Source organism: Esox lucius, chromosome 17, assembly GCF_011004845.1.
Source record: "Esox lucius isolate fEsoLuc1 chromosome 17, fEsoLuc1.pri, whole genome shotgun sequence".
NCBI lineage: Eukaryota > Metazoa > Chordata > Actinopteri > Esociformes > Esocidae > Esox > Esox lucius.
The window spans coordinates 32,702,576-32,727,136 of record NC_047585.1 but is presented as its reverse complement, the minus strand read 5'-3'; the positions used below and the strand labels follow the sequence as shown (position 1 = coordinate 32,727,136).

At 41.8% G+C, this 24,561-nt stretch overlaps 1 protein-coding gene and 1 long non-coding RNA gene across 7 annotated transcripts in view; one reads left to right on the top strand and one right to left on the bottom strand.

Moving 5' to 3' along the window:
* The first annotated feature begins 402 nt into the window (after window positions 1–402).
* The window catches only part of cita (citron rho-interacting serine/threonine kinase a), a 56,773-nt gene continuing 32,614 nt past the window's right edge, over window positions 403–24,561 (top strand). For 4 of the 5 annotated variants that reach the window (XM_013138262.3, XM_013138261.3, XM_020055739.2 and 1 more), the window contains exons 1-13: window positions 403–533; window positions 1,234–1,346; window positions 1,497–1,638; window positions 1,764–1,939; window positions 2,705–2,803; window positions 9,506–9,648; window positions 10,138–10,231; window positions 10,415–10,603; window positions 11,510–11,663; window positions 14,702–14,891; window positions 17,755–17,860; window positions 18,427–18,570; window positions 20,560–20,679. In XM_013138262.3, the coding sequence (XP_012993716.1) occupies window positions 1,254–1,346; window positions 1,497–1,638; window positions 1,764–1,939; window positions 2,705–2,803; window positions 9,506–9,648; window positions 10,138–10,231; window positions 10,415–10,603; window positions 11,510–11,663; window positions 14,702–14,891; window positions 17,755–17,860; window positions 18,427–18,570; window positions 20,560–20,679 (1,650 nt within the window). In that variant the 5' untranslated portion in view covers window positions 403–533; window positions 1,234–1,253. Of the gene's footprint in view, window positions 534–1,233; window positions 1,347–1,496; window positions 1,639–1,763; window positions 1,940–2,704; window positions 2,804–9,505; window positions 9,649–10,137; window positions 10,232–10,414; window positions 10,604–11,509; window positions 11,664–14,701; window positions 14,892–15,299; window positions 15,373–17,754; window positions 17,861–18,426; window positions 18,571–20,559; window positions 20,680–24,561 lie in introns of those variants that run through there. The other variant, XM_020055740.2, reaches the window with a different exon arrangement.
* On the bottom strand, window positions 15,686–23,866 carry LOC109616814. Of its 2 annotated transcripts, XR_002198089.2 has the most exons (5): window positions 23,788–23,866; window positions 23,538–23,609; window positions 20,534–20,658; window positions 18,420–18,551; window positions 15,686–16,198 (listed from the first exon to the last, which is right to left on the bottom strand). It is a non-coding gene; the product is annotated as an uncharacterized LOC109616814 (long non-coding RNA). The 2 variants fall into 2 exon arrangements; XR_002198090.2 differs by lacking the exon at window positions 20,534–20,658.

Below are 24,561 nucleotides of genomic sequence, written 5' to 3'. Positions count from 1 at the left end.
TTATAATGCACTACTAAAGTGTATATGTTACACATTTGCAAAAAAAATCTATTTAAATGGTTGGAAGTTGGATTATACTCATGTACTGTGTTTTTGCTTTGCAACAACTGTAAATAAGAATGTATTTGCATTAAAGATTTACCATAATGATCAGCTGGGTAGTACAGATTCTAATTTAAATTAACAGTAAAACATATTTTTCTTTCTGTAATACTAAATGGTTCAAGTAACAAGGAAGAGGAAATAGGGGTTCCTGCATGGGACAGGAGTTACAGGAAATGTAAATTATGTGAGAAATTCCTTGATCAGCCGATTCACCAGGAGTCGTCACAACTCAATCTGAACAAGCAACGTGCTGCAATGACGTAATGACGCGTACAGTAAACGCGCAAATTTCGAAAGTGACCGGAAGTAAAATCAACCGAAGGTTGTCAGACAGCAGGAAGATTCTGTAATGTTTTGTTTTTATTAAGATTTTTGGCGGTTAGCGAATTTGTAGTAATACTACACGTTTTATTTTTGTATAATTACAGGTACGTATTAGCTTTCCGAGTTCATTAATACTGAATCCCTGTTGGTTTGCTTGCTTGTCTTTTTTTCGATAAAAAAAAAACTATATCCAGGGCTTTCGTTTCCTTATAGTCAGCGATGAAACTTAAACCACTTGTTTTTTTATGAAAATAAGGTTTTAACGATGCTCCTTTCCAGCAACAGATACATGTCGTTTGCGTTCCCCAAGACCTATTGCAGAAAGAACGTGCAATACGATCGAAAGAAAGGCAGCATTGCTACCGGAATAGCTTACTCATATCAAATCATACGTAACGTTTGTTGTTGACAATACTGACAATGGATAAGCTACTAGAAATATATGTTTAACTACTTTTTGGCTGTATATTGACTCCCATCGTCAGTTTCCGCCGTCCAGAAAGATTTGAGTCTTATGGTAGATGGTTGTCGATATGACTGTGGATTGTGCTTTTTTGCCGTACAAAGTTTTAATTAATTGAACATTATCAGTTGTGTGACAAATTCTCAAATAGCCCTGAGTTTCACTGACTTTGGTCAAATCAAGTCCACGTTTCTAAACACAGTGTTGTTATAGTTATCCTTATTTGTGATCATCGTCGTTTGTGAGGTCATATTACGTGGGGAGAGCGAGGTTGTGTACATAAAGGGGAAGGGTATTTTTATATATTTGACTTGGCTGTTGCTGTCTAACTATTGTTTTAGGAAAGAGTCCCAGTGTTGATATGTTGAAGTTCAAATATCAAGGAAATGTGAAGGATCCGTCATCTTTGGATCCCATCACCATTCGCTGCTCCCGCCTCAACCAACTGCTGCAGGTGAATATTGCTGCAGAGAGCTACCTATGGACCAGACACACTTTTGTTCAGTTGGGCTAATGCCCTGGACCAGAGCTACCAGTGTTACGCTTCACTGAGTTGATAACAGTGAAAGTACAGTATCCCTCAGTTGCTCTTCATTCACTCTAGGGAAAGATCAACATCCATGGCCAACAGGGAGGGCCTAGTTTAACACGGGAGGAGCTTTTGGATGCTCTCCTCCTTCTGTACGAGGAGTGCTCTTCCCCAGACCTGATGAAGATAGAATACGTGGCCAACTTTGTCAACAAGTGTAAGCTTTTCATAGGCTTGCGTCCACTCTTCACCACTAGTGTGTTTGCAGTGTGTTCAGAATGCTATCGAACGTCATGCTAGTGTTGAGCTATATGTGTGTATGCATGTGTGTTTGACACTCAGTCTCTGAGGTGGTGTCAGAGGTACATGAGTTGCAGCCAGGGTTACGGGACTTTGAGAAGTGCGAGTTGGTGGGTCGTGGCCGTTTTGCTGATGTACAGGTGGTCCGAGAGAGATCCACGGGAGACGTGTGTGCCTTGAAGGTGATGGAGAAGGCTTTGCTGCGCTCTCAAGACAATGTAAGATGCCATTTTCCTAACTTCCATTGAATTCATAATATTTTCACTTAGTAATGCCTCTGTGTTAAAGAGAGAGTATGGAAACATTCTATGTAAATAGAAATGAGTGCCATGTCTGGAAAATGATTGTACCTCTTTGCACCCTTAATAACAAATGTTGTATTTGGAGAAAAAAAAAATCAGGTGTTGAGAGTAACTCAAAAATGAAGAGGGCAATAGTTGTTGACCATTCATCCAGAATGTATTAATTGACCATAAAATCAACGTTTTGTAATGACCATCTTAGTCTCCAGATTTGTATCTCTTTGAAAGCTTGTAGTTTGGAAAGGGCGGTCCAAAAGCATAGACAAAAGAATGTCAAAGATCTGTAAAGATTCTGTATGGAAGGATACTCCAGGAATGTGTTTTCCTATCTCATAAAGTATAGAAAAAAGGCTTGGTGCCATTCCTTTAAGGAGAGGGTGCATGAAGTTCTTAAAAAAAAGGGTTCCAATAATTGACACAATGTTTGCGAAATGCATTTATAATTTCAGAAATGTGTACATTTTATTTATTCCCATCGACAATATATTCCACTATTTTTTTATTATTATAGCTACTGTAGCTGTGTTTAACAAAAAAAAATTTTTTTGCTTTATCAATCAATTTGGAGACATTTGTATATTTTTGGGAAATGCTAATGGTTTTGGATTTCCTGAAATGTACTGTAGTTACCAGGGACATTCATTCTATTCCTGTGTAACTGACATTGTGTTCCTCCCTTAGGTGGCCTATATGGAGGAGAGGAGGATAATGACTGTGAGCTCCAGCCCTTGGATCCCGCGTCTCCACTATGCCTTCCAAGACCAGGACAACATCTACTTGGTAACAGTTTTTGCACTTTTTTGAAAGTAAAATTGATATGCCTTAAAGTGCTCTTTGTACGGATTTAGCATTTTCTTTTTCTTTGGCTCTATACTCCAAAACAAATGGATTTTATTTGTGTATACGCTACTGTTCAAACGTTTGGAGTCAATTCTAAATCTGTACGCCTATGAACCAAAAGCATTGTGAGTCATATTTAGTGTTGGGTATCGTATCCTTTGCATAAAATAATTGCCTGAATTTTGTGACTAATTGCCTCTACTGCAGCTATCTTCAAGGTTGTTTGTTTTGAGATGTTTTTTGGCTTAAGTCTCATCTTCATGAAATAAAAAGGGTATTCAGTAGGATTTAAATCTCAAAATGAACTTGGACTATCAAGAACGACTCCCTAGCATGTTTGTGGTCATCGTTTTGCTTTGTGATGAAGCGCTGTCCAATAAGTTTGGAGCAATTTGCTTGAATAGATTTTCTTTTTTCTACACAGAATTAATACTGTTGCTGTAGATGATGACCATTAAGAAATGTTTCAGTGTCAGCTAAACATGCCCAGGCCCTAACACCTCCTTCACTATATTTTTCAGATGGATTATAGGATGTGGATCAGTTCGTTTTTTTGCCTTCACTCTTACCTCTTGCATTCACTGGCACTGGTAATATTTGTCCTATCTGTCCACAGTACCCTTTTCCAGAATTCCTTTCAGGGACTTTCTAAGCAAAGTTTTTTTTCTCCTGGCCTCTATAAGCTGACTAGTTGTATGCACCTTGTGGTTTGAACACAGTTGGTTGAAATCTTTAGATTTGCTCTTAGGCCATCACGAAACATGACTGCCATGGTCTATCATCTATTTCTTTTGCAGATGCATTTTGTTAAGATCTGGGACTGGTATACATCAAGCATCTCAGAGTAGGATAGGGTTTTAAAAAATTTGTTTTGCCATGTGGATCCAGTGGTAACAGTCCTGCCTCCATATTGTATACATACATATGCACCCCCTGCCACAGACCAGGGTTCAAAACCCATCTCCACCTTTCACCTACAGTGGGGAGAACAAGTATTTGATACACTGCTGATTTTGCAGTTCTAGATGCTTTGTAAGTGGGAAAATCGGCATTGTATCAAATACTTGTTCTCCCCACTGTATCTCTCTCTGATTCCTACTGTCACTGAAAGTTTCAAAAACAATGAAATAAGAAAGGAGCGTGAGTGTCCACTCTGTTTTAGAAATGGAAAGTGAATCAGTTTTGCCTTACAGTTCACTGTAATAAATCTACAGTACAGATTTAGAGGCCTTACATGGTTTGTTTTCCTCTGGCCTGGGACCTATTAGCATCATTAAATCATTGTGCTTTGTCCAATAGATCCCTGTTTGGTATGCAATATTCCTAACTAGGTTTTCCCCTTTTTATCTCTTTCAATAATGACCCCAGCGCAGACAAACCTTGATGCCAGTGATTTCAAATTGGTCTTTGTGGCTGGAATTCCCTTAAATAGTAAGGTCTTCCTCATTGGTCTTGGTTTCTGGAGTGATCTTACAGAGTAAAATATTAATAATTGTGGCAAATTACAACTGAGGCACGCATGGTATTTGCAACAAATGGTTTGGAGCAAGTTTATGTCAGTTCAGCCGTTGCCTACGCACCAAATTGTTCTGGTTTTTCAATTTTCAATTTGTTTTACATATCTGACAGGTTGTTCCTCCAGACTTTTCTTGCATTTAAGCAGAGGCGTTTAGGATTACATTTTAACCTGGTTTTCCCTCTTCGTTGTAATACACCATATGTCCAGTAGATGGCACCATGGAGCAATCTGTTTCAGGCTGTCCACCAAATACGTAAACTATGGATTTTCAGAACATGTTGTTGATGCATAGTGTGTTCAGGGTATGGACATTGCCATCCCTTTTGTTATAAACAGCAATAATGTAGGCAGTGAGAATGTATAAATAATATTTCTACATTTCTACAAAGCAAAAAAGAGATTGTGCCACGGTTCTGTGGTTTTCAGAGCCACAGCGCAGACCATTGTGAAAATAAATTTTTGGGGGGCAGTTCTCCCTATGGCACAGTAAAATACATTGAATTGCATTACAGTCACATTAAGATATCCTCTTGTATCAACATAAACATTAAGTCATTTCACGTTACTCTTAAAATGTTGCGACCTGTCATTCAGTTTTTAAAGCCCAATGTTGTTTTTGAACCAAAAAGCTGTCTCGTTATGTCATCAGCGCTTCGTTCTCCAATTGTTAACAAGCTGTGAATGGAACCCTCTGTATTTTTTATCCTGGGAATTAAGTGGGAGTAGAATATCTACTATGCCAAGTGAGTTATGCATATTTGCTCTGAACTACAGCCTGATAGAAATTCTGTCAAGGAGCAGAGCTGCTCAAATTAGAATAAAATGTTTTTCTATGTCTGCTTCTGCTCAGCCAGCCCCCACCCCCCCAACTCTGCTCTGCCCACACTTCCATACTGAGCCCAGTGAAAATACAAAAAATACATCTCTACCCAAGTGTCAGACTGCTCCAAAGTCTCTCAGTACCCTGTTGCTAGGTAACGTCTTTAGACTGTTGCTGTTCATTTAGTCTCCCCGACCATTCATGCACTGCTGTATGCTGCTTCTAACTGAACTTTTAAAACCCAGACTGGTTGCTGTTGCCTTAAAAGGCCCACTTTTCAGTACACAACACACTGATGTCGAGCACAGGATTGCGAGCTCATCCTGGGTGTAGAATGACCCTTGTCTCCATCTGGGCCTATTCAGCATAGATATACATTGATATATATATTAAAGAAATTACCCTGTGTTTTTTTTCTTACCTCCTTTCCCCAGTTTCATTCTATCCATTTGCATTTATCGCTCTCTCTCATCGCAGCGACTCCACAGAGATTTAGGAGAGTTGAAGATTGTGACAACTCTTCCTTGTAAGCGTCCGGGCCAAGCCATCCCCCAGCTGCTCTTCCATCCACAACGTCATGTGGATCAACACTTGAGGCCATGGTCACACACCAGATGACCTCAGTTGTCCGATCTGCTTAAAGCAGTCAGTAGTGTGACATGAGACCAGGAAATCCCTGCAGCTGACGAATTCCCCACTCCCCAGTCAATATTAGACAATTTGCGTCTCCTCTGGGGCATCCCAACATGTCAGTTAGCGGTATAGTCGAGGCTCAATTTTAGATGGGATTCCATGCGGCTAAGTTGATAGAGCATATCACATGTAACGCCATTGTTGTGGGTTCAATTCCTAAGTGGGGCCAGTACCAAACAGTATGGTGATTCATATGAGACACAAAATCAAATTTAGAATCCAGTAGTCATCTGACATGTTCTCATTAGCAACGTGTAAATAGCACAAAGCTGTGAGATCTCCCCAGGGTCATACTTGTGAAGTCTTGCTAAAACTATTTGTTTATACCAGGGTTTCTCAGATCTCTCCTTGGGCCTTTTCAAGACTTCACATGTTGCCTTGAACCCTAAACTGACAAATCTGATTCAATTAGTCTGAAGATCTATTTTAAGTATACTAATGGAATCAGGTGTGCCATTTAAGGATTGAAACAACCCTTTGAAATGTCTGAGGAAGCCAGAGGAGAGATTTGAGAAACCATGGTTTCCCAATTCAAAAGAATTGGTCTGAAATGGCTAGCTAATAGCTTTTCTTATAGGCCAACCCGGCAAAACAGATTTCCAGATTGCTAGAGAAAATATCTGGTAACAAAGTGAAAATGCTTGTGTTTTTTGTGACGTTGGTAGCAGGTATACATAATTCAAAAACATATTGGCACATGTTCACTTAGATATGGAGGAAGCCAAATAAGGTTCATACAGTTCGCCTCTTCGATGGTTCAGGAAATCACACTAGCTTTTCTGATGGTCATTTCCGTTAAATCGCTTGTTATTCTGCTTTCAAACATACATTTCTTTGCCCATATTGAATGGTATACCATTCAAGATCAGATTTTTTAGAACATGATATTTTGACAAACATAAAGCCTACAAAAATGTTTTGTTACCTTTAATTTTACAAAAAATTATCTCCCTCTTATCTTTAGGATAGTGATTGAAAAGCCCATTAAATCCATTTTGGTTGACTCTCTGGTTGTCCATGTACTGTTGCATCATGGGTTCAAATCCTCTGGTGGTCCAGTGGGCTAGGCCACTGCCTCCAGTGGTAAAGTACTGTTGCATCATGGGTTCAAATCCTCTGGTGGTCCAGTGGGCTAGGCCACTGCCTCCAGTGGTAAAATACTGTTGCATCATGGGTTCAAATCATCTGGTGGTCCAGTGAGCTAGGCCACTGAATCTAGTGGAAATGTACTGTTGCATCATGGGTTCAAGTCTTCTTGTAGTCCAGTGAGCTAGGTCAGTGGAAATGTACTATTGCATCATGGGTTCAAATCCTCTGGTGGTCCAGTGGGCTAGGCCACTGCCTCCAGTGGTAAAGTACTGTTGTATCATGGGTTCAAATCCTCTTGTAGTCCAGTGAGCTAGGCCAGTGGAAATGTACTATTGCATCATGGGTTCAAATCCTCTGGTGGCCCAGTGAGCTAGGCAACTACCTCTAGTGGAAATGTACTGTTGCATCATGGGTTCATTTATTACAGTATCTCTACCAAATATACAGCTCTGGAAAAAATTGAGACCACTGCACCTTTTTCTTTCCTTTCCAAAAAAGTTGAAAAGGATGTTTTGAGTGAGGAACAGAAGTGTTCAATTTGCAATGGACTCTTATTTGAACCCTTCTGTTCCTTACTAAAAACCTTCCTTTCGACTTTTTTGGAAAGAAAAGAAAAAGGTGTAGTGGTCAATATATTTTTTCCGGGGGCTGTATGTGTATGGGTTGAATACTTATTCAAGCAACATATTTGAATTGTTGTTGTTTTTTTCTTACATATTTTCCCCATCAAAACCAGTTAAATCTTTACATTTTTAGACTTAAAAAATAATAATGAAACTCAATATTGTAATTTTGAATCTGTGACACCTCTAGCTTACTTTGTCCCATTTCTAGTTTCCTTTCCCCTCTTTCTATCTTTAATTTCCTAGATCTCTTATTCTCTTTTTTTGGACCCCAAAAAGAACAGCTGCTACTTTTGGCACAAGCTAATTGGGTTCCTAATTAAATTCTAAATCATTTTACTTATTTCTCATTTAGTTTCTTCCTTACTTTCTGAGCTTCCTTTCCTGCTTTCCCAGATCCTTAGATCCCTGTCCTCTTTTTGTAGGTCCCTTTGTTGTGCGTGCTTCCTTCCTGTCATTTCATAGCTGGCTTTCCTTTACTAGCCGGCTTCTATTCTTTCCTACTTTTTTCTCACTCTTTGTTCAGTTATTTTACCCTTGAATTTTCTCCTTTCCTGCATCTTTCTATAGTAGCTGGAGAGTGGAAGTAAAGGGAGTGCAGGAGTCTGGGATAATAATTATTACAAAAGCAGGAATGGAGGTTGAAAGAGAAGTCTTGACTTTCCCTGACAATTTTTTGGCTTCAAGCACACTGAGAAATCTTGTCATAAATTAGTTTAGTCCATGTGGCAATGATGTTCTCTTCAGTGAAATTCATTCTTGGAAGTTGTCATGTAAATTTATGTGCCCGCTGGCACAGAACCGTCCCAGCTTGTTCAGACAATTTTCTTCATCTCAAAATCTTCTTCCATCTCGCTGTGCTTATAAGAGCGGTTTTCTGCTTTCTTAACCTTATGTTAGTGCTCTCAACTCTGTGTCACATTTCCATGGTCAGTGTGGTTTCACCATGCTCACCAGCACCATCTTTTGTGTGCTTGAGTTTGGACACTGAATCTAAAGGATCTTTAAGCTCTCACTAATCCATCTTCATGGAATATGTCTGCTGTCCTGTATTACAACAGACAGTTGTTGTTGTTGTTTTATTGATTTAATATTTATTCATAATTATTTTCATTACTAGGTTATTTTCTCACTGTCAATCCCTAACTGTGTCTGATCAAGGGTTGATGGTTACAAATGGGGTCCAAGAGCGTCTGATAAGCCTTGTCAGACGCGGCCCTGGACTGGTTCCGATCTCACGGATCACTCCCTGTGTTGGAACTGCTGACAATGACAAATGGTGTTCTGAGGTCCCAGTGAGCAGTCATTAGGTCCATGTTGACCCTGCCCCAGGCCATCTCTGCTGTGCTTGCTCTGGAACATCCAGAGACTTGCCTGTAGTTGAGAATGTGATCCGGGTCAAATCTAGGGTTTTAAATTGTGTGATTTATTTCACCTCCTTTTCTCCCAATTTCGGTTTGTCCAGTTTTAATTGCAACCTTCGTTTTCTGTCAACGGGCTCAAGGGGAGTCAGTTGTGACATGGGTCCTCAGAGATGTGCCCTCAAAGCCATTCTGCGTCTTTCCACACCGCTACCTCAGCGTAGGACTAGGTAACGGGACTTGGGACCATGTTGTTGATGTTTAAAATGTTGCTTTAAGAGCCAATATTATTGATTGCACTATTCTGGGAAGGCTGAGGTAGCAGAAATGGTCCCGGGTTTTAAGGGGGTGCTCACAGAAGAGAAGCGCCCTCTAAATGACCAAGGACCATGTGGCCTGGATGTTCTGCAGGCCTGCTGCCTGGGTTTCTACTTGGTTTTGAATGAACACAAAATACATTACAAGTCATTTAGCCCCATTGATTTGCCAGACTGTTACATGTTCTTTTCTTCATGTCATGTCTGTGTGTTTTGATAGGTGATGGAGTACCTTCCCGGCGGTGACCTCATGGCCCTGATGAACAGATATGAGGAGCAGTTTGATGAGGCCATGGCCCAGTTTTACCTGGCGGAACTTGTTGAGGCTATCCACACTGTGCATCTGATGGGCTTTGTTCACAGGTGCCCTCTTTTATTTAAAATATTTATTTCTTAAGATGACAATTAACGCGTTATACAAAGTATTTTTATTGGGGCTGGGTGACAGTCCAATAAATGTCTTGAATTGTTTTTAACTAAATTAATAATGAATAACGTTGTCTAATACAAATTTTTGCTAATAATTTATTCAGAATAGGAAAGGATATTTCATTTGGGATATAGCTATAATGCTTGACAGATAAAAAAAAATAAATATATATATATATATTTAAGTATGTATTAACATTATAATTACGACTTGGATATACAAATAAATATATCTTCATTAATATTGTATTAAAGAAAAATCCTGAATATATCGTGAGGTCTGTTTTTGGCCATATGGCCCAACCCTAGTTTGTACACTGCTTGGCCAATGAAATCAGGGGCTTGTTCTCCTGGGTTCTCCTTTACCGTCTGCTTTCTCCTGCATTCTCACTCATCCCATCTCTTATTTCTTCTCCTTTGCAGAGATGTCAAACCAGAGAATGTGCTCATTGATCGCACGGGACACATCAAGCTGTCGGACTTTGGTTCTGCTGCCAAACTCACTGCTAATAAAAAGGTGAACACAACACTTTATTTTGAATGATCCAATCTTAGAACAGGGTTATTGTGAGCCTCAGAACAGCCGGTAGTTCTGGTATGTTTGCCAACTGTGTAATAGAGTTGTAAAATAGATATAATCATGTTTATTCGTGTGGAGCAGACGACTGCGGTGACTATAACTTTGATGGCCATTTTGCAGGTGTTTACCTCCCGGGTACCAGCTGGGACGCAGGACTACCTGTCTCCTGAGGTGTTGGGGGCGTCTAGCTACGGCCTGGAGTGTGATTGGTGGTCGCTGGGGGTCATTGCCTACCAGATGATCTACATGAAGTGTCCCTTCTCTGAAGGGACCGCCACCAAGACCACCCACAATATCATCAACTTCCAGGTTCGTCCCTTTTTTCACTCTGTCTGACACTCACTTGGTTCAGCTTGACTGGTACTGAGTTGTCCGTTTTACAAACACTCCTGTAGTCATGAAATAATTTGGGAATTATTGACGAATGTACAGTGGATATAAAAAGTCTACACACCCCCTGTTAAAGGGGTTCTTGTGATGTAGGTTCTTGTGATGTAAAAGAATAAGACAAAGATAAATCATGTCAGAACTATTTCCACCTTTAATGTGACCTATAAAGTGAACAATTCATTTGAAAAACAAACTGAAATCTTCGAGGGGGAAAAATGAAAAATAAAAACCTTACAATAACCTCTTCAGATCACCCCACAGATGTTCAATTGGATTCAGGTCTGGGCTCTGGCTGGGCCATCTGGGCCATTCCAAAACGTTAATCTTCTTCTGGTGAAGCCATGCTTTTGTGAATTTGAATGTGTGCTTTGGGTCGTTGTCGTGCTGAAAGGTGAACTTCCTCTTCAGCTTTCTAACGGACGCCTGAAGGTTTTGTCCCAAAATTGCCTGGTATTTGGAACTGTTCATAATTCCCTCCACCCTGACTAAGGCCCCGGTTCCAGCTAAAGAAAAACAGCCCAAAAGCATGATGCTGCCACCACCATGCTTCACTGTGGGTATGGTTCTTTGGGTGATGTGCAGTGTTGTTCTTGCACCAAAAATAGCTTTTGGAATTATGCCCACCAGGTTTTTCAATTGAATTGTTCACAGTATAGGTCACATTAAAAGTGGAAAAAGTTCTGATATGATTCATCTTTGTCTCATTCTTTTACATCACAAAAACCTGGCATTTTAACAGGGGTCTGTAGACTTTTTATATCCACTGCAGGTTCCACAAAGTTTAAAAAACATGATGTGACATTGTGTTCTATGGTTTCCTCGCAGCGTTTTCTGAAGTTCCCCCAGGAGCCCAAGGCCAGTAAACACTTTGTAGACCTAGTACAAAGTTTACTCTGTGGAGCACAGGAGAGGCTGGGGTTCGACGAGCTTCGCTGCCACTCTTTCTTTCTTAGTGTGGACTGGAACAACCTGAGACAAGGTGAGCCCCTTACCAGCTGAAAAGGGCTGTGTTCATTAGGGCACAGGACAAGTAGCTAAATGTTTTGCAATACTAAAACAAGTGTTTCTTCAGGTATGGCCTCCCTTTTTTAGACATGGTTCTTCTGTTTGGTGAAGTTAATTCAACTTTGGTCCACTGGGCCTCTCAGACAGGCGTTGTTTATATAAATATAATTCCTCCATTTTAATTGATTATTGAAGGATGAAGTAAATCTTTATAACAAAAAGGGGAGATGAAAGCGATTATCCACTCAAAATGCAGACATTCCTCTTGGATTTTGTCACAAAGACTTGAAATAAACATTACCTTTATTGCCTTCAGTACTTTTCTTAATAAAAAAAAAAGTCAATATTCCTCCTAAAGCAAAACATGTTTTTTACCCACAATGAAAAATGTAAACACATTATAAATCTCAATCTGCATCGCAAACATGCGCACGTGTTTCACGTTTCAACATTTTAGCAGGTGCATTTTAGCAGTTGCTATCGCTGGTATAGTGGAATGCTTGTGTGTAGCCTCATCAAAATGCAGGCTGCATGCAAACGGAACTAGTACAAGACAAAAAGGCCCACTCACATACAAAATAATACATTTAGAAATGCCATGAAACGTTTAAGGTAAATGGGAAATAAATAAATGAAGGTCAGTATGTGTTAGAGTCATACGATCAGGGTTACTCTGTTGGACGGTGATATGGCCTAATTGTTGGCTCTGGAGGATTTAGATATACAGTGGGGAGAACAAGTATTTGATACACTGCAGATTTTACAGGTTTTCCCACTTAGAAAGCATGTAGAAGTCAGTTTGTCAACTGTGAGTGACGGAATCTAAAACAAAAATCCAGAAAATCACGTTGTATGATTTTTAAGTAATTAATTTGCATTTTGTTGCATCTCATAAGTATTTGATACATCATAAAAGCACAACTTAATATTTGGTACAGAAACCTTTGTTTGCAATTACAGAGATCATACGTTTCCTGTAGTTCTTGACCAGGTTTGCACACACTGCAGCAGGGATTTTGGCCCACTCCTCCATACAGACCTTCTCCAGATCCTTCAGGTTTCGGGACTGTAGCTGGGCAATACGGACTTTCAGCTCCCTTCAAAGAGAAGTTTGCCAATCCAGATGGACATTGGCAAACTTCAGACGGGCCTGGACATGTGCTGGCTTGAGCAGGGGGACCTTGCGTGCCCTGCAGGGTTTTAATCCATGACGGCGTAGTGTGTTAATAATGGTTTTCTTTGAGACTGTGATCCCAGCTCCCTTCAGGTCATTGACCAGGTCCTGCCATGTAGTTCTGGGCTGATCCCTCTCCTTCCTCATGATCATTGATGCCCCACCAGGTGAGATCTTGCATGGAGCCCCAGACCGAGGGAGATTGACCGTCATCTTGAACTTCTTCCATTTTCTAATAATTGCGCCAACTGTAGCCCATCCCAGCCTTGTGCAGGTCTACAATTGTATCCCTGATGTTCTTACACAGCTCTCTGGTCTTTGCCATTGTGGAGAGGTTGGGGTCTGTTTGACTGAGTGTGTGGACCGGTGTCTTTTATACAGGTATCAAGTTCAAACAGGTGCAGTTAATACAGGTAATGAGTAGAGAACAAGAGGGCTTCTTATAGAAATACTAACAGGTCTGTGAGAGCCGGAATTCTTACTGGTTGGTAGGTGATCAAATACTTATGTCATGCCATAAAATGCTAATTAATTATTTAAAAATCATACAATGTGATTTTCTGGATTTTTGCTTTAGATTTTGTCCCTCACAGTTGAAGACTATGATAAAAATTATAGACCTATACATGCTTTGTAAGTGGGAAAACCTGCAAAATCGGCAGTGTATCAAATACTTGTTCTCCCCACTGTAGATGTTTGTGTAGGTCCTCTCAGACAAGCCCTGATGTTGAAATGGTCCTGCTGGCTGCGTCGTTGAACATTTTCAGCCCCTCTGTGATTTGTGTGCCAAGGACCTTTTGACCCTCTCTACTCTCTTCTGAAGATCATAATCATATTTTTTTTTAATGGTTAGGCGGAATTTGTTTATCTGTCAGCATTCCTTCAGGACTAACCTCATCCACGTAGGCTGTATTAATGTCCATGGAAATCTGGCCTACCACTGTGTGTGTTAGGGCAAAATGTCATTCATATTTTAATCACATTATCGATGCGCAGAAATCATATCACAAAAGCATGCATTACTTTGAAATCCACGTATCTCTTCTACATTTTATACTTGGCTGACATGTAATTCCATTTCTATAATTCCAACAGTTCACCAATGTGTTTTGACCCACCTTGCATTAGTAAAAAAAATAATAATAAAAGGAATTCACACGTGCAGCCTGGGCGTGCGTGCATGCGCACTTGTGTGATTGGTGTGTGTATGTTGTGTTAATGTATGGTGCCATATTTCTTTCCGGTTGAGAGAATGCGGAGTAAAGGAGATCGAGCGCTAGGCTACAGGGCTATTGGACGGTGTTAGCAGCTCTGGCTCCAGCTGATTAGCCCGAGCTGCTGCAGTGAGAGAGAGACACTAGAGAGTATGTATGAACGGGAGGGGGGAGGGAGAGCTGTGTGTGTGTGTGCCTTTGTGTGTGTGTGTGCCTTTGTGTGTGTGTGTGCCTGTGTGTGTGTGTGTGTGTGTGTGTGTGTGCCTTTGTGTGTGTGTGTGCCTTTGTGTGTGTGTGTGCCTTTGTGTGTGTGTGTGCCTTTGTGTGTGTGTGTGTGCGCCTTTGTGTGTGTGTGTGTGCGCCTTTGTGTGTGTGTGCGCCTTTGTGTGTGTCCCTGTGTGTGTGTGTGTGTGTGTGTGTGTGTGTGCGCGCACGCCTTTGTGCACATGTCCCTCTGTGTGTGTGTGTGTGTGTGTGTTGCTGCTCTACAGCCGCGTCGGCTGCCTCATCTGCTCTCTTCCATCTTTTCCCCGTTTTTCATCTGTTCCCTCCAACGTCTTCTCTCTCTCTTGTTCTCCGACTCTCTCCCTCTCTTGTTCTTTTCTCCCTTCCCTCCTCCCGCAGCCCTCCCCCCCTTCGTGCCAGCACTTCGCGCCGAAGATGATACCTCCAATTTCGAGGAGCCTCCGGAGAAGCCTCGGCCCCGGCAAGCGGATGCCCAGCGAGACCCCGCGTGGCCGGGCTTCCAGGGCCAGGACCTGCCCTTTCTAGGCTGGTTCTTCAGCAGGGCGTTGACAGCGCTGGCCAAGTCTGAGTAAGTACCGTACCTTGAGCTGCGTCAGTCAGCCGAACCTCTCCGCTCTCCCGCTTGGTAAGCTACAGTCACAGGTGATGGCTGGGTTGTCTGGTGGGTTGAGACTGAACCCCGGCCAGGTATGGTGGGCAGTTTCCTTACTTCCTCCAGCAGTGGCAGTACTTGGCGGATGGCTCTGTAACGGGCTTGGTGGCTATATGCTGTGTCAGACCGAATGAGGGGATCCCCTCTCTGTCCGGTCGCCTTGGAGACAAGCCCCTCTTTCACGCATTCATCCAGTCGTAAACACTGAGCGGATTCTATGTGACGGTTTTCGCCATTGACAACACCGCTGTCGGAATGGAGAAATGTACATTGGGATGAAGAATGATACGAGTGCCAATAGTCTGCTGGCATTTATCCACGTCTCCGAGCTGATTTGCTGAATGCTAGGAGGTAGCTTGCTGCTGTTATTGGAGCATCGGAGCTGGTTGGTATTCTGGTGAGTGTGTGGATGTCGTGCTCTGCTGTCAGGTGGAGGAGAACCTCCCTCCTCAGTCGGGTGCATGTTAAGGGGCTCTCTCTTTGTTATTGCTGCTCATTGTCTTAACGGTTTTGCAATTTAACAGGTCCATGGTTTTGTTGGTCATTCACTCAACTTGTCAGGGACACTCGCTTGCTAAATGTAGATTTGCCAATAATGCCCCACGGGGTGATATTCTAGCACCGAGTGCTCCATGTGGTATGGTAAAAGTGAAGACGGGGAAAGGCAACAAAACAAGAGGAAGAAAAAAAAGATTGGTCAGGCAAAGAACGGATGTAGATTGGAGAAGAGAATTTATTTCTATGGAAACCAGGATGTTATTTGTCCCCACCCACATCTTTCTTTTCTCCCACGGTGCTGTTGGTTTTATTTTTTAGCCTCTGCCTGAATCACAACAGCAGCTCAAACCAGACACAGAAGCGGATTGTGTTTCATATGCAGCATTTAGTTGATGGCTTGCAGTAAATTAATTTGCTCGTTAAGCCCAACAGGGGGAAAATGCAGAACAATACAGGCAATATGCAAATTGTCATTTGTTTAGCAGGCTGGGAGCAGATGGGAGCTCCTGTAGCTTACCAACGGTAACATATAACCACAAAGACTATGCCCAGCCGTCAGTCCTGGCTAGCTTGGATGAATCAGCCAGTGCTGGCTATCAATCTGTCTGCTCAGTGTGATGGCCGTCCTGTGTGTTGGCTGCTCCGTCTCCCAGGGGTGTATTGTAATGATGAGGGATGAACTGTATCTCTCTCGTTACGCCCTCCAGGAAAACTGCTCCTGATTTCTGTGGATGCATGTGACCGTTTGTCATTTCATGTATCAGTCAGTTTTAATCTGCATGCGTTCGTGTGATGGTGGTCCTGAGCACTAGGAAATATGCTGTGCTGTTTACACGGCAGATTTCTGCAGCTTGGCATTTGACCATTTTCAGCATGGTTTGATGTTCACAATATGACAGACCATATGTTGTTTGACAAGATTCTTTGAAGACATTGGTGAAGTGAAATTAACATCGAATTCATATCATGATATTTATGCCTATCAAAAAATTTGGTTCAAGCACAATACATTTTAGATATTTTTTTAGAGGTATTTTCATGCTTTATTTTGTCAGGTGTAGGAACCGAAAAATTTTCAATTCTATCTTTATTTACATATTAGATGATTCTTCGGTATTCAGTATAGCCATTCATAATCATCTCCTCAGTTGTCCTTTCCTAGCCTTTACTCTGTGTCTGGTCATGTTCTTTTAACAGATTGTTTGTTACAAATGTTTATATCTGGTCTGACTACAGAACCCATGAGTAGATCACTCTGTTTTACAATATGGTGTCAGGAAGCGTAGAGTGTAGTGTTTCCCTAATTGATAAGGGGTCTATTCTTCAGGACTAGTTTTTATTAACCTTAGGTCAGTAAACCAACCCCCAAACCTTTGGGTAGAGGATATAAACCAGAGTGGAGTTTGGGAAAGCTCTCTTGCGTTTTCCTCACTCCTGCCTGCATCTTCAATCTCCGGAGACCTTTTTTCTTGGATACTTGTATGTAATTGTAATGCTCTCTTTATATATTAAATTAATTTGTTACATTCATTAATTGGCTGTTTGGAATTAATCTAAAACTGGTCAAAATACAGTTCCACCACAGGAAAGTGGGGGAAGATTGTGTGCGATTGTGCCCAAGCATGTGAACTCATGTAGGCTGTTACATGTCCACTAGAGGCAGCAGCCAAGACTGATGGAGTATCCTAGGCCAAAACAGAAGCAGTTTTTATTGACGCTATTAAAACAGCATTTTGAGATTTCTTTTTAGATATTGCACATCATTTCATAATGTACTGATCAAAGAATGATTGTTTATGCAAGGTCAGATCATTCAATACATCTGTAAAAACCCATACTGACCTGATGGTTTTGGGGATTTACATTAATGTAAAAGGCTAATTTAACAATTCCTCCTGCAGCATCAATGGTTGATTTATTGTTTGTTGAATGTTTTCTTATATTTTTGTAAATATCTTTATCTCACTGAATCATCTAAGTATCATAAATTAACTTTCTCTACATTAGAAACATTACAAGATTTACTTCAAAGTCGATGTCTGCTGAGTCTGACACTTTTCAGTTTGACTCAACATGGTCCAGGTGGACATTGTACAATATTATATTTAGGCAATTAGGCATAGGTCCTTTGAAGAAAAGCTTAATTAAAAGGTTTTAAAAATGCATTATCATTGAGCTTAAATGGTAGTAATGGAATTAGTTAGTTCATGGCCTGTATTGAAGTAGCTAATAAGTCACAGAATGGTGTATTAAATATGTTCTCCCATATATCTTGTCCCAGGTCAGTGGCTTCAGGCCTCAACTCTCCTGCCAAAACCAACTCCATGGAGAAAAAGCTTAATATTAAAAGCAAAGAACTAGTTGAAACACAAGACAAATGTCACAAGGTAATGTGCTGCTCGAGTTATTTAGCTTTTTTCCTGAAAATTGGCCACATGTTAATACGTCTGAATGTTATTTTTTATATCAATAACCTCTGAGCACTATTTAACCTCACCTTATATGTTGACTCATTATTTTACGGATGCCTCTCTTCACTTCTGAAGATTTACAAAAATAATGTCTTCAAAAGCATAAAGAGACAACTTTCAGCTTTCAACTAGTATTTCTGCTTCATTTGAACAAAGAAATCTGTGTAAAAGTTCATACAGTTTCAATGGCCATCTTGACTACAGCTGTATTTCACCTCTTGATTTGGTTCTACACATTCTAGAATGTTTGTGTTGTTTAGTATCTAATACATACATAGCATATTTTCTAGCTGGGTAAAGATTTCAGTGCAACTATATAAAATATCAAGAAATATCTTTACACAGTCTCCCATGAAATGTACTATCATAATGTGATTAAAGCCATTTTAGTCACCTTGGAAGAAACAACTCTGCATACAAAACAAAGTTTAACTGACAATAAAATATTTAGCTTTTTGTGTCTCTTATGGCTTACTTCCTAGATGGAGCAGGAGATCTCTAGGTTTCAGCGCAAGATGACTGACCTGGAGTCAGTTCTGCACCAAAAGGATGTGGAGCTCAAAGCCTCCGAGACCCAGAGGACCATCCTGGAGCAGGACCTGGCCACCTACATCACAGAGTGCAGTGTGAGTTACATTAGAATGCATTCCTACACCTCATAGTGTAGACCTGGCCACCTACATATATACAGTATCTCACAAGAATGAGTACAACCCTCACATTTTTGTAAATGTTTGAGTATATATTTTCATGTGACAACACTGAAGAAATGACACTTTGCTACAATGTAGTGATTGTACAGCTTGTATAACAGTGTACATTTGCTGTCCCCTCAAAATATCTCAACACACAGCCATTAATGTCTTAACTGCTGGCAACAAAAGTGAGTACACCCCTAAGTAAAAATGTCAAAATTGGGTGTCAATATTTTGTGTGGCCACCGTTATTTTCCAGAACTGCCTTAAGCCTCTTGGGCATGAAGTTCACCAGAGCGTCACAGGTTGCCACTGGAGTCCTCTTCCACTCCTCCATGTTGACATCACAGAGCTGGTGGATGTTAGAGACCTTGCGCTCCTCCACCTTCCGTTTGAGGATACCCCACAGATGCTCAATAGGGTTTAGGTCTGGAGACATGTTTGGCCAGTCAATCACTTTACCCTCAGTTTCTTTAGCAAGGGGGTGGTCGTCTTGGAGGTGTGTTTGAGGTCATTATCATGTTGGAATACTGCTCTGCGGAGGGGATCATGCACTCATGCAGCCCCAGACCATGACACTCCCACCACCATGCTTGACTGTAGGCAAGACACACTTGTCTTTGTACTCCTCACCTGGTTGCCGTGACACACGCTTGACACCATCTGAACCAAATAAGTTTATCTTGGTCTCATCAGACCACAGGACATGGTTCCAGTAATCCATGTCCTTAGTCTGCATGTCTTCAGCAAACTGTTTGCAGGCTTTCTTGTGCATCATCTTTAGAAGAGGCTTCCTTCTGGGACGACAGCCATGCAGACCAATTTGATGCAGTGTGCGGCGTATGGTCTGAGCAGTGACAGGCTGACACCCCAACCCTTCAACCTCTGCAGCAATGCTGGCAGCACTCATATGTCTATTTCTCAAAGACAACCTCTGGATATGACGCTGAGCACGTGCACTCAACTTCTTTGGTCGACCATGGCGGGGCCTGTTCTGAGTGGAACTTGTTCTGTTAAACCGCTGTATGGTCTTGGCCACCGTGCTGCAGCTCAGTTTCAGGGTCTTGGCAATTTTCTTATAGCCTGGGCCATCTTTATGTAGAGCATTTTTTTTAGATCCTCAGAGAGTTTTTTGCCCATGAGGTGCCTTGTTGAACTTCCAGTGACCAGTATGCGGGAGTGTGAGAGCGATAATACCAAATTTAACACTCCTACTCCCCATTCACACCTGAGACCTTGTAACACTAACGAGTCACATGACACCGGGGAGGGAAAATGGCTAACTGGGCTCAATTTGGACATTTTCACTTAGGGGTCTACTCACGTTTGTTGCCAGCGGTTTAGACATTAATGGCTTTGTGTTGTTTTATTTGGAGGGGATAGCAAATGTACACTCTTATACGAGCTGTACACTCACTACTTTACATTGTAGCAAAGTGTAATTTTCTCAGTGTTGTAACATGAAAAGATATAATCAAATATTTGCAAAAGTGTGAGGGGTGTACTCCCTACTGTGAGATACTGTATGTGTGTATTTATTATTGTTATTATTATTCCAACCTTTATTTTTTGCAGTTCGGGCATCGTGCATACCAAGTAAATAATAGCAAGGTTGTTACGTTTTAATCTTGGAAAAAACTATATAATTCATAATGTTTGCCTTTTGAAGGGTTATGGAACCAATTAGACGGTTTTACTCATGGGTACCCAATCAGTGGCTGCCATCCAGACTAGGAACAGCCATTCAGGGACCATTTAGGGATTCTATGTCGGAGTTGCATGAAATGTGTTCTTTTGTGTTGTTTCGGGACACCCAAGCCTAATATCTACACAGAGAGGACAGTGGACCCCCTGCCTCATACAGTGATGTTTCATTGTATTGTGACATAATTACAATGTGTGTTTGGTGTGTCCTAACAGAGCTTGAAGCGCAGCCTGGAGGCCGCCCGTGTGGAGGTCTCTCAGGAGGATGACAAGGCCCTGCAGCTGCTGCATGACATCAGAGAGCAGAGCAACAAGCTGCAGGAGATCAAGGAGCAGGTAGGATCACATTTGGAATTCATCAGCCCCTTCCTCACCATTGAACAGCATCCTTATTGAATTCTTACTAAGGGTCCAGCGTCTAAGAGCATGATCTCAGAGTTCTGACCTAGGGTCTGGTTCCCTTCTCCATGTGTCCAGCATTTAAGAGCAGGATCTCAGTGTTCTGACCTAGGGTCTGGTTCCCTTCTCCATGTGTCCAGCATTTAAGAGCATGATCTCAGTGTTCTGACCTAGGGTCTGGTTCCCTTCTCCATGTGTCCAGCATTTAAGAGCAGGATCTCAGTGTTCTGACCTAGGGTCTGGTTCCCTTCTCCATGTGTCCAGCATTTAAGAGCATGATCTCAGAGTTCTGACCTAGAGTCTAGTTCCCTTTTCCATGTTAATCTCATGCTGAGATGCTATCGTTCTGCCTTATTGCGTTAACACAAACACACTACCCTAGGCTGTCTCCAAGAGTAGAAGCAGTATTATTGTAAGGCAGGGGTCCAACCGGTTGATGGCAAGCTACCAGTAGCTCCCAGCTCGCCTATGAGTAAAATGACACTTAATTCTGAACTACATGCAATTATACACACACCTCCAGGGTATCAGCTACTCTTTAATCCACACTAGATTCCCAAAATGTAGGATAAAGACCCAGTGATGTCTAGGATTATAAAGACCCAGTGATGTCTAGTATTAGAATGCTTGCTTTCTAAATGGTCAGTAAGCGCCTTCAATTTATTTTGTAGCCTAATAAACGGCCTTACTGTTTCAATCTCACATATCTCTTAAACATACCTTGTCCGATTACCTTGGAACGTCCATCATCAATCAAATGTCTTTTATCAAGTTCCCTTTTCATCACCAGTTGTTATACAGCTCTCTGGGGATTCAGGCAAACTGTAACACCAGAGAGCCTGAAACACCAGAGAGCCTGAAACCCCAGAGAGGAACACTACAAGGCCACCTTAATTACAGGGCAACGTCTAACCAGCTGCCTTGCTCTGAGGTAGGCCTGTCTCTGGAAGCTTCATACAGTCAGAGTATGTAGGCAGCCAAGACTGTCAGACTTTATGACCATCAACCTACATTCTGTAACCCAGGCTGTCTGTCTGGGTGTGATTCAATGGGCTGGTAGCAGTGTGTCCAACTGTGTTCCATCTACCATGCACACAGGCAGCCCCCTTCCACAATCATCCCCTCCCTCTGGCCTCCCTCTGTATCAATGGGATCCGGCTTTTTTGACAAGAAAACGCATCATCCTGAAGAGGAGATTTTGTCAGAGAGGATGACTAACTCTATTCTGAACCACTTGAAACAATAGACACACGCGAACACAGTCCTTTAGAGAGCCTGTTGTATCTCTGCAGTCTCTAACTCTCTCCGGTCTGAGTATCTTGGTGAGTGTCTGGTAGGACGTCTACAAGCCTGTGATTGATGCCCTCTGTGGCAGGCACGTGTGTGTGAGTGTGTGTGAGTGTGTGTGAGTGTGTGTGAGTGTGTGTGAGTGTGTGTGAGTGCGTGTGCGTGCGTGTGCGTGCGTGTGCGTGCGTGTGCGTGCGTGTGCGTGCGTGTGAGTGAGTGCGTGTGTGTGAGTGCGTGTGTGTGAGTGCGTGTGTGTGAGTGCGTGTGTGTGCGTGCGTGCGTGTGCGTGCGAGTGCGTGCGTGCGAGTGCGTGTGTGCGAGTGCGTGTGTGCGAGTGCGTGTGCGTGCGAGTGTGTGTGCGTGCGTGTGAGTGTGCGTGCGCGCGTGTGCGTGCGTGTGTGTCCATCCACAGTGGGGATCAGGAGGCTTAGCAAACCTTTCAGTGATTCATCCACTCCACATCCTCATGTTCCTACTATACAGCAGTAGGTAAGAGGCTTTTAACCCCGCTGTCTCAATGAGGGCCTCATTCTGCTGCTGGCAGTACAAGCCAGTCCTAGTCGGATATTGTCAATTAGAAATGGGTTTATGAATCGTAAACCCATTTCTATATTTTGAATATTTTGCTGACTTTGTCGTTATGAGGATGCTTGGCATTCTGAAGGGTGGGTGTCATTACAGTATTATATTTAAATGAGTTGGCAGATGTTACGATAATCTAGTAAATCAATAATGTTTGGGAGACATCCTTGATGGTCATATTGTAGAGCCTATTTGAACATGGATAGCATGGCACAGAAAAGTGTTCATAGCTGTATGGCACACAACGAGGCCGCACAAAACGAGGCCGCACAAAACGAGGCCGCACACAACGAGGCCGCACACAGCCACATTTCCTTGCCAGACAGGACTATTTTAATCATATGTGGTAGATGGACTAATACTGTTGTAATGTATAGATTGTAGCAAGGGCTGAGAGTACAAAATATCACATTTCTCTCTCACCATTGTCAAATTAAGGTTTGTGTTTTGTCTGGCCTGTGGTTTTAAAATCTTAGGTTCCCTTGCTATCGCATTCCCCATTCAATCTGAATGTTACTTGTTGACAGGCATGTACTCTTCCATGATCTATCATAGATCTAGGAGGCGTGGAACGCCGTTCTGGACAGTTTTATGAGCTTTCTGAATAGCCTAGTTAAGTACGTGGCTTGGTAATTATGACAGTGAAAGAACAAACACATGACGGTTTATAATATTCGACCTCGACTGGTGTTGCGCTGTAAATAACAGTCTTGCAGGGCACAGCAGGGCAGCACACAAGTGACATTCTAGGTAATTAGCCTATTTCCATTAGCTACAGCCTAAGTTAATAAACACCATATGCTATGTACAGAACTCAGAGGAATATAGCCTAGGCCAGATAGAGCAGAGAGTTTTGTAAGAAACAAAAATGTAAATATGTTGATAAATCTTCTATGAAAATGTTTTCAGATAGAAATTATAATTACCATACGTTGTAATTTAGACTTTGTAAGTCAGATCTTGCTTCTACCTTGGGCACATCCACTGCTCCTGAGAACCTGAAATGAAAGCATCCCCGGAGAGAATACTGTTTGGGTCTGTGCAATTTTACACGTCATAAAAGCTTATTGATCAGGGGCCGTATTCACAAAACATTTTATCTTACAACTAGGAGGACTCCTTAACAGCACTAAAAGTTCCTAGCTAAGAATTTCCTCTTAAAATCTATTCACAAACCTGATAAGACCAACTTTTACTAAGGAACGGGGAGAAGCTTTAAGCTAAGAGAAATGGCGGAGTTGACCCCCTTGCTAAGGTTGATGTCCTGTTCCACAAACAAGTTTAATTACTATGCCCACAGTGATTGGCTGATAGGGGAGGTGTCACTGTTAGTGAATTCATCATAGCAATACTGAAGAAGGATGTGTTATGTTGCCATATTGAAATAAATATATTCAAATAAAAATGTTGGCCAAGTGTCACTGATTAAATATGGCAAACCAAGTATGATATACTGAATAATCAAGATATGTTCTGTTAATTGTCAGCCTCTTACATGTCTGGCAACTTGTACAGAAATGCTCTTTCATCTTATGATGGTGATAATCCGTGCAATTGTGCGTCCCATCTATAACACCAACTACGCTGGGTGGTCGAGCTATGTCCATGAAATCGGATTCTTTCTAGTTAGCGAATATCGTGAGGAAACCAAATGATTTGTCGCACGCGCCGCATGGCTGCATTTTCCCTGTGGCCAAGTAGCGTGAAGAGTTGTCATAAACTGGCTCTCCGAAGGTAGTCGGTTTGTTTCTGTTTGTTGGTTAAGTGACAATATACATGACTAGCTATACTATGAACTATGTACCTGGTTACAAGCTCAGTATCAATGGAAATAGCCGGCAGCTGCCCTTTAGGATTGCTAGTGATTTGGTCTTAGTGACTTAGGAGTCCTCTTGACTACTCCTAACTTTTCAAAGATTTAAGAAATGGTTTTGGGGCTAAAACGCTTTG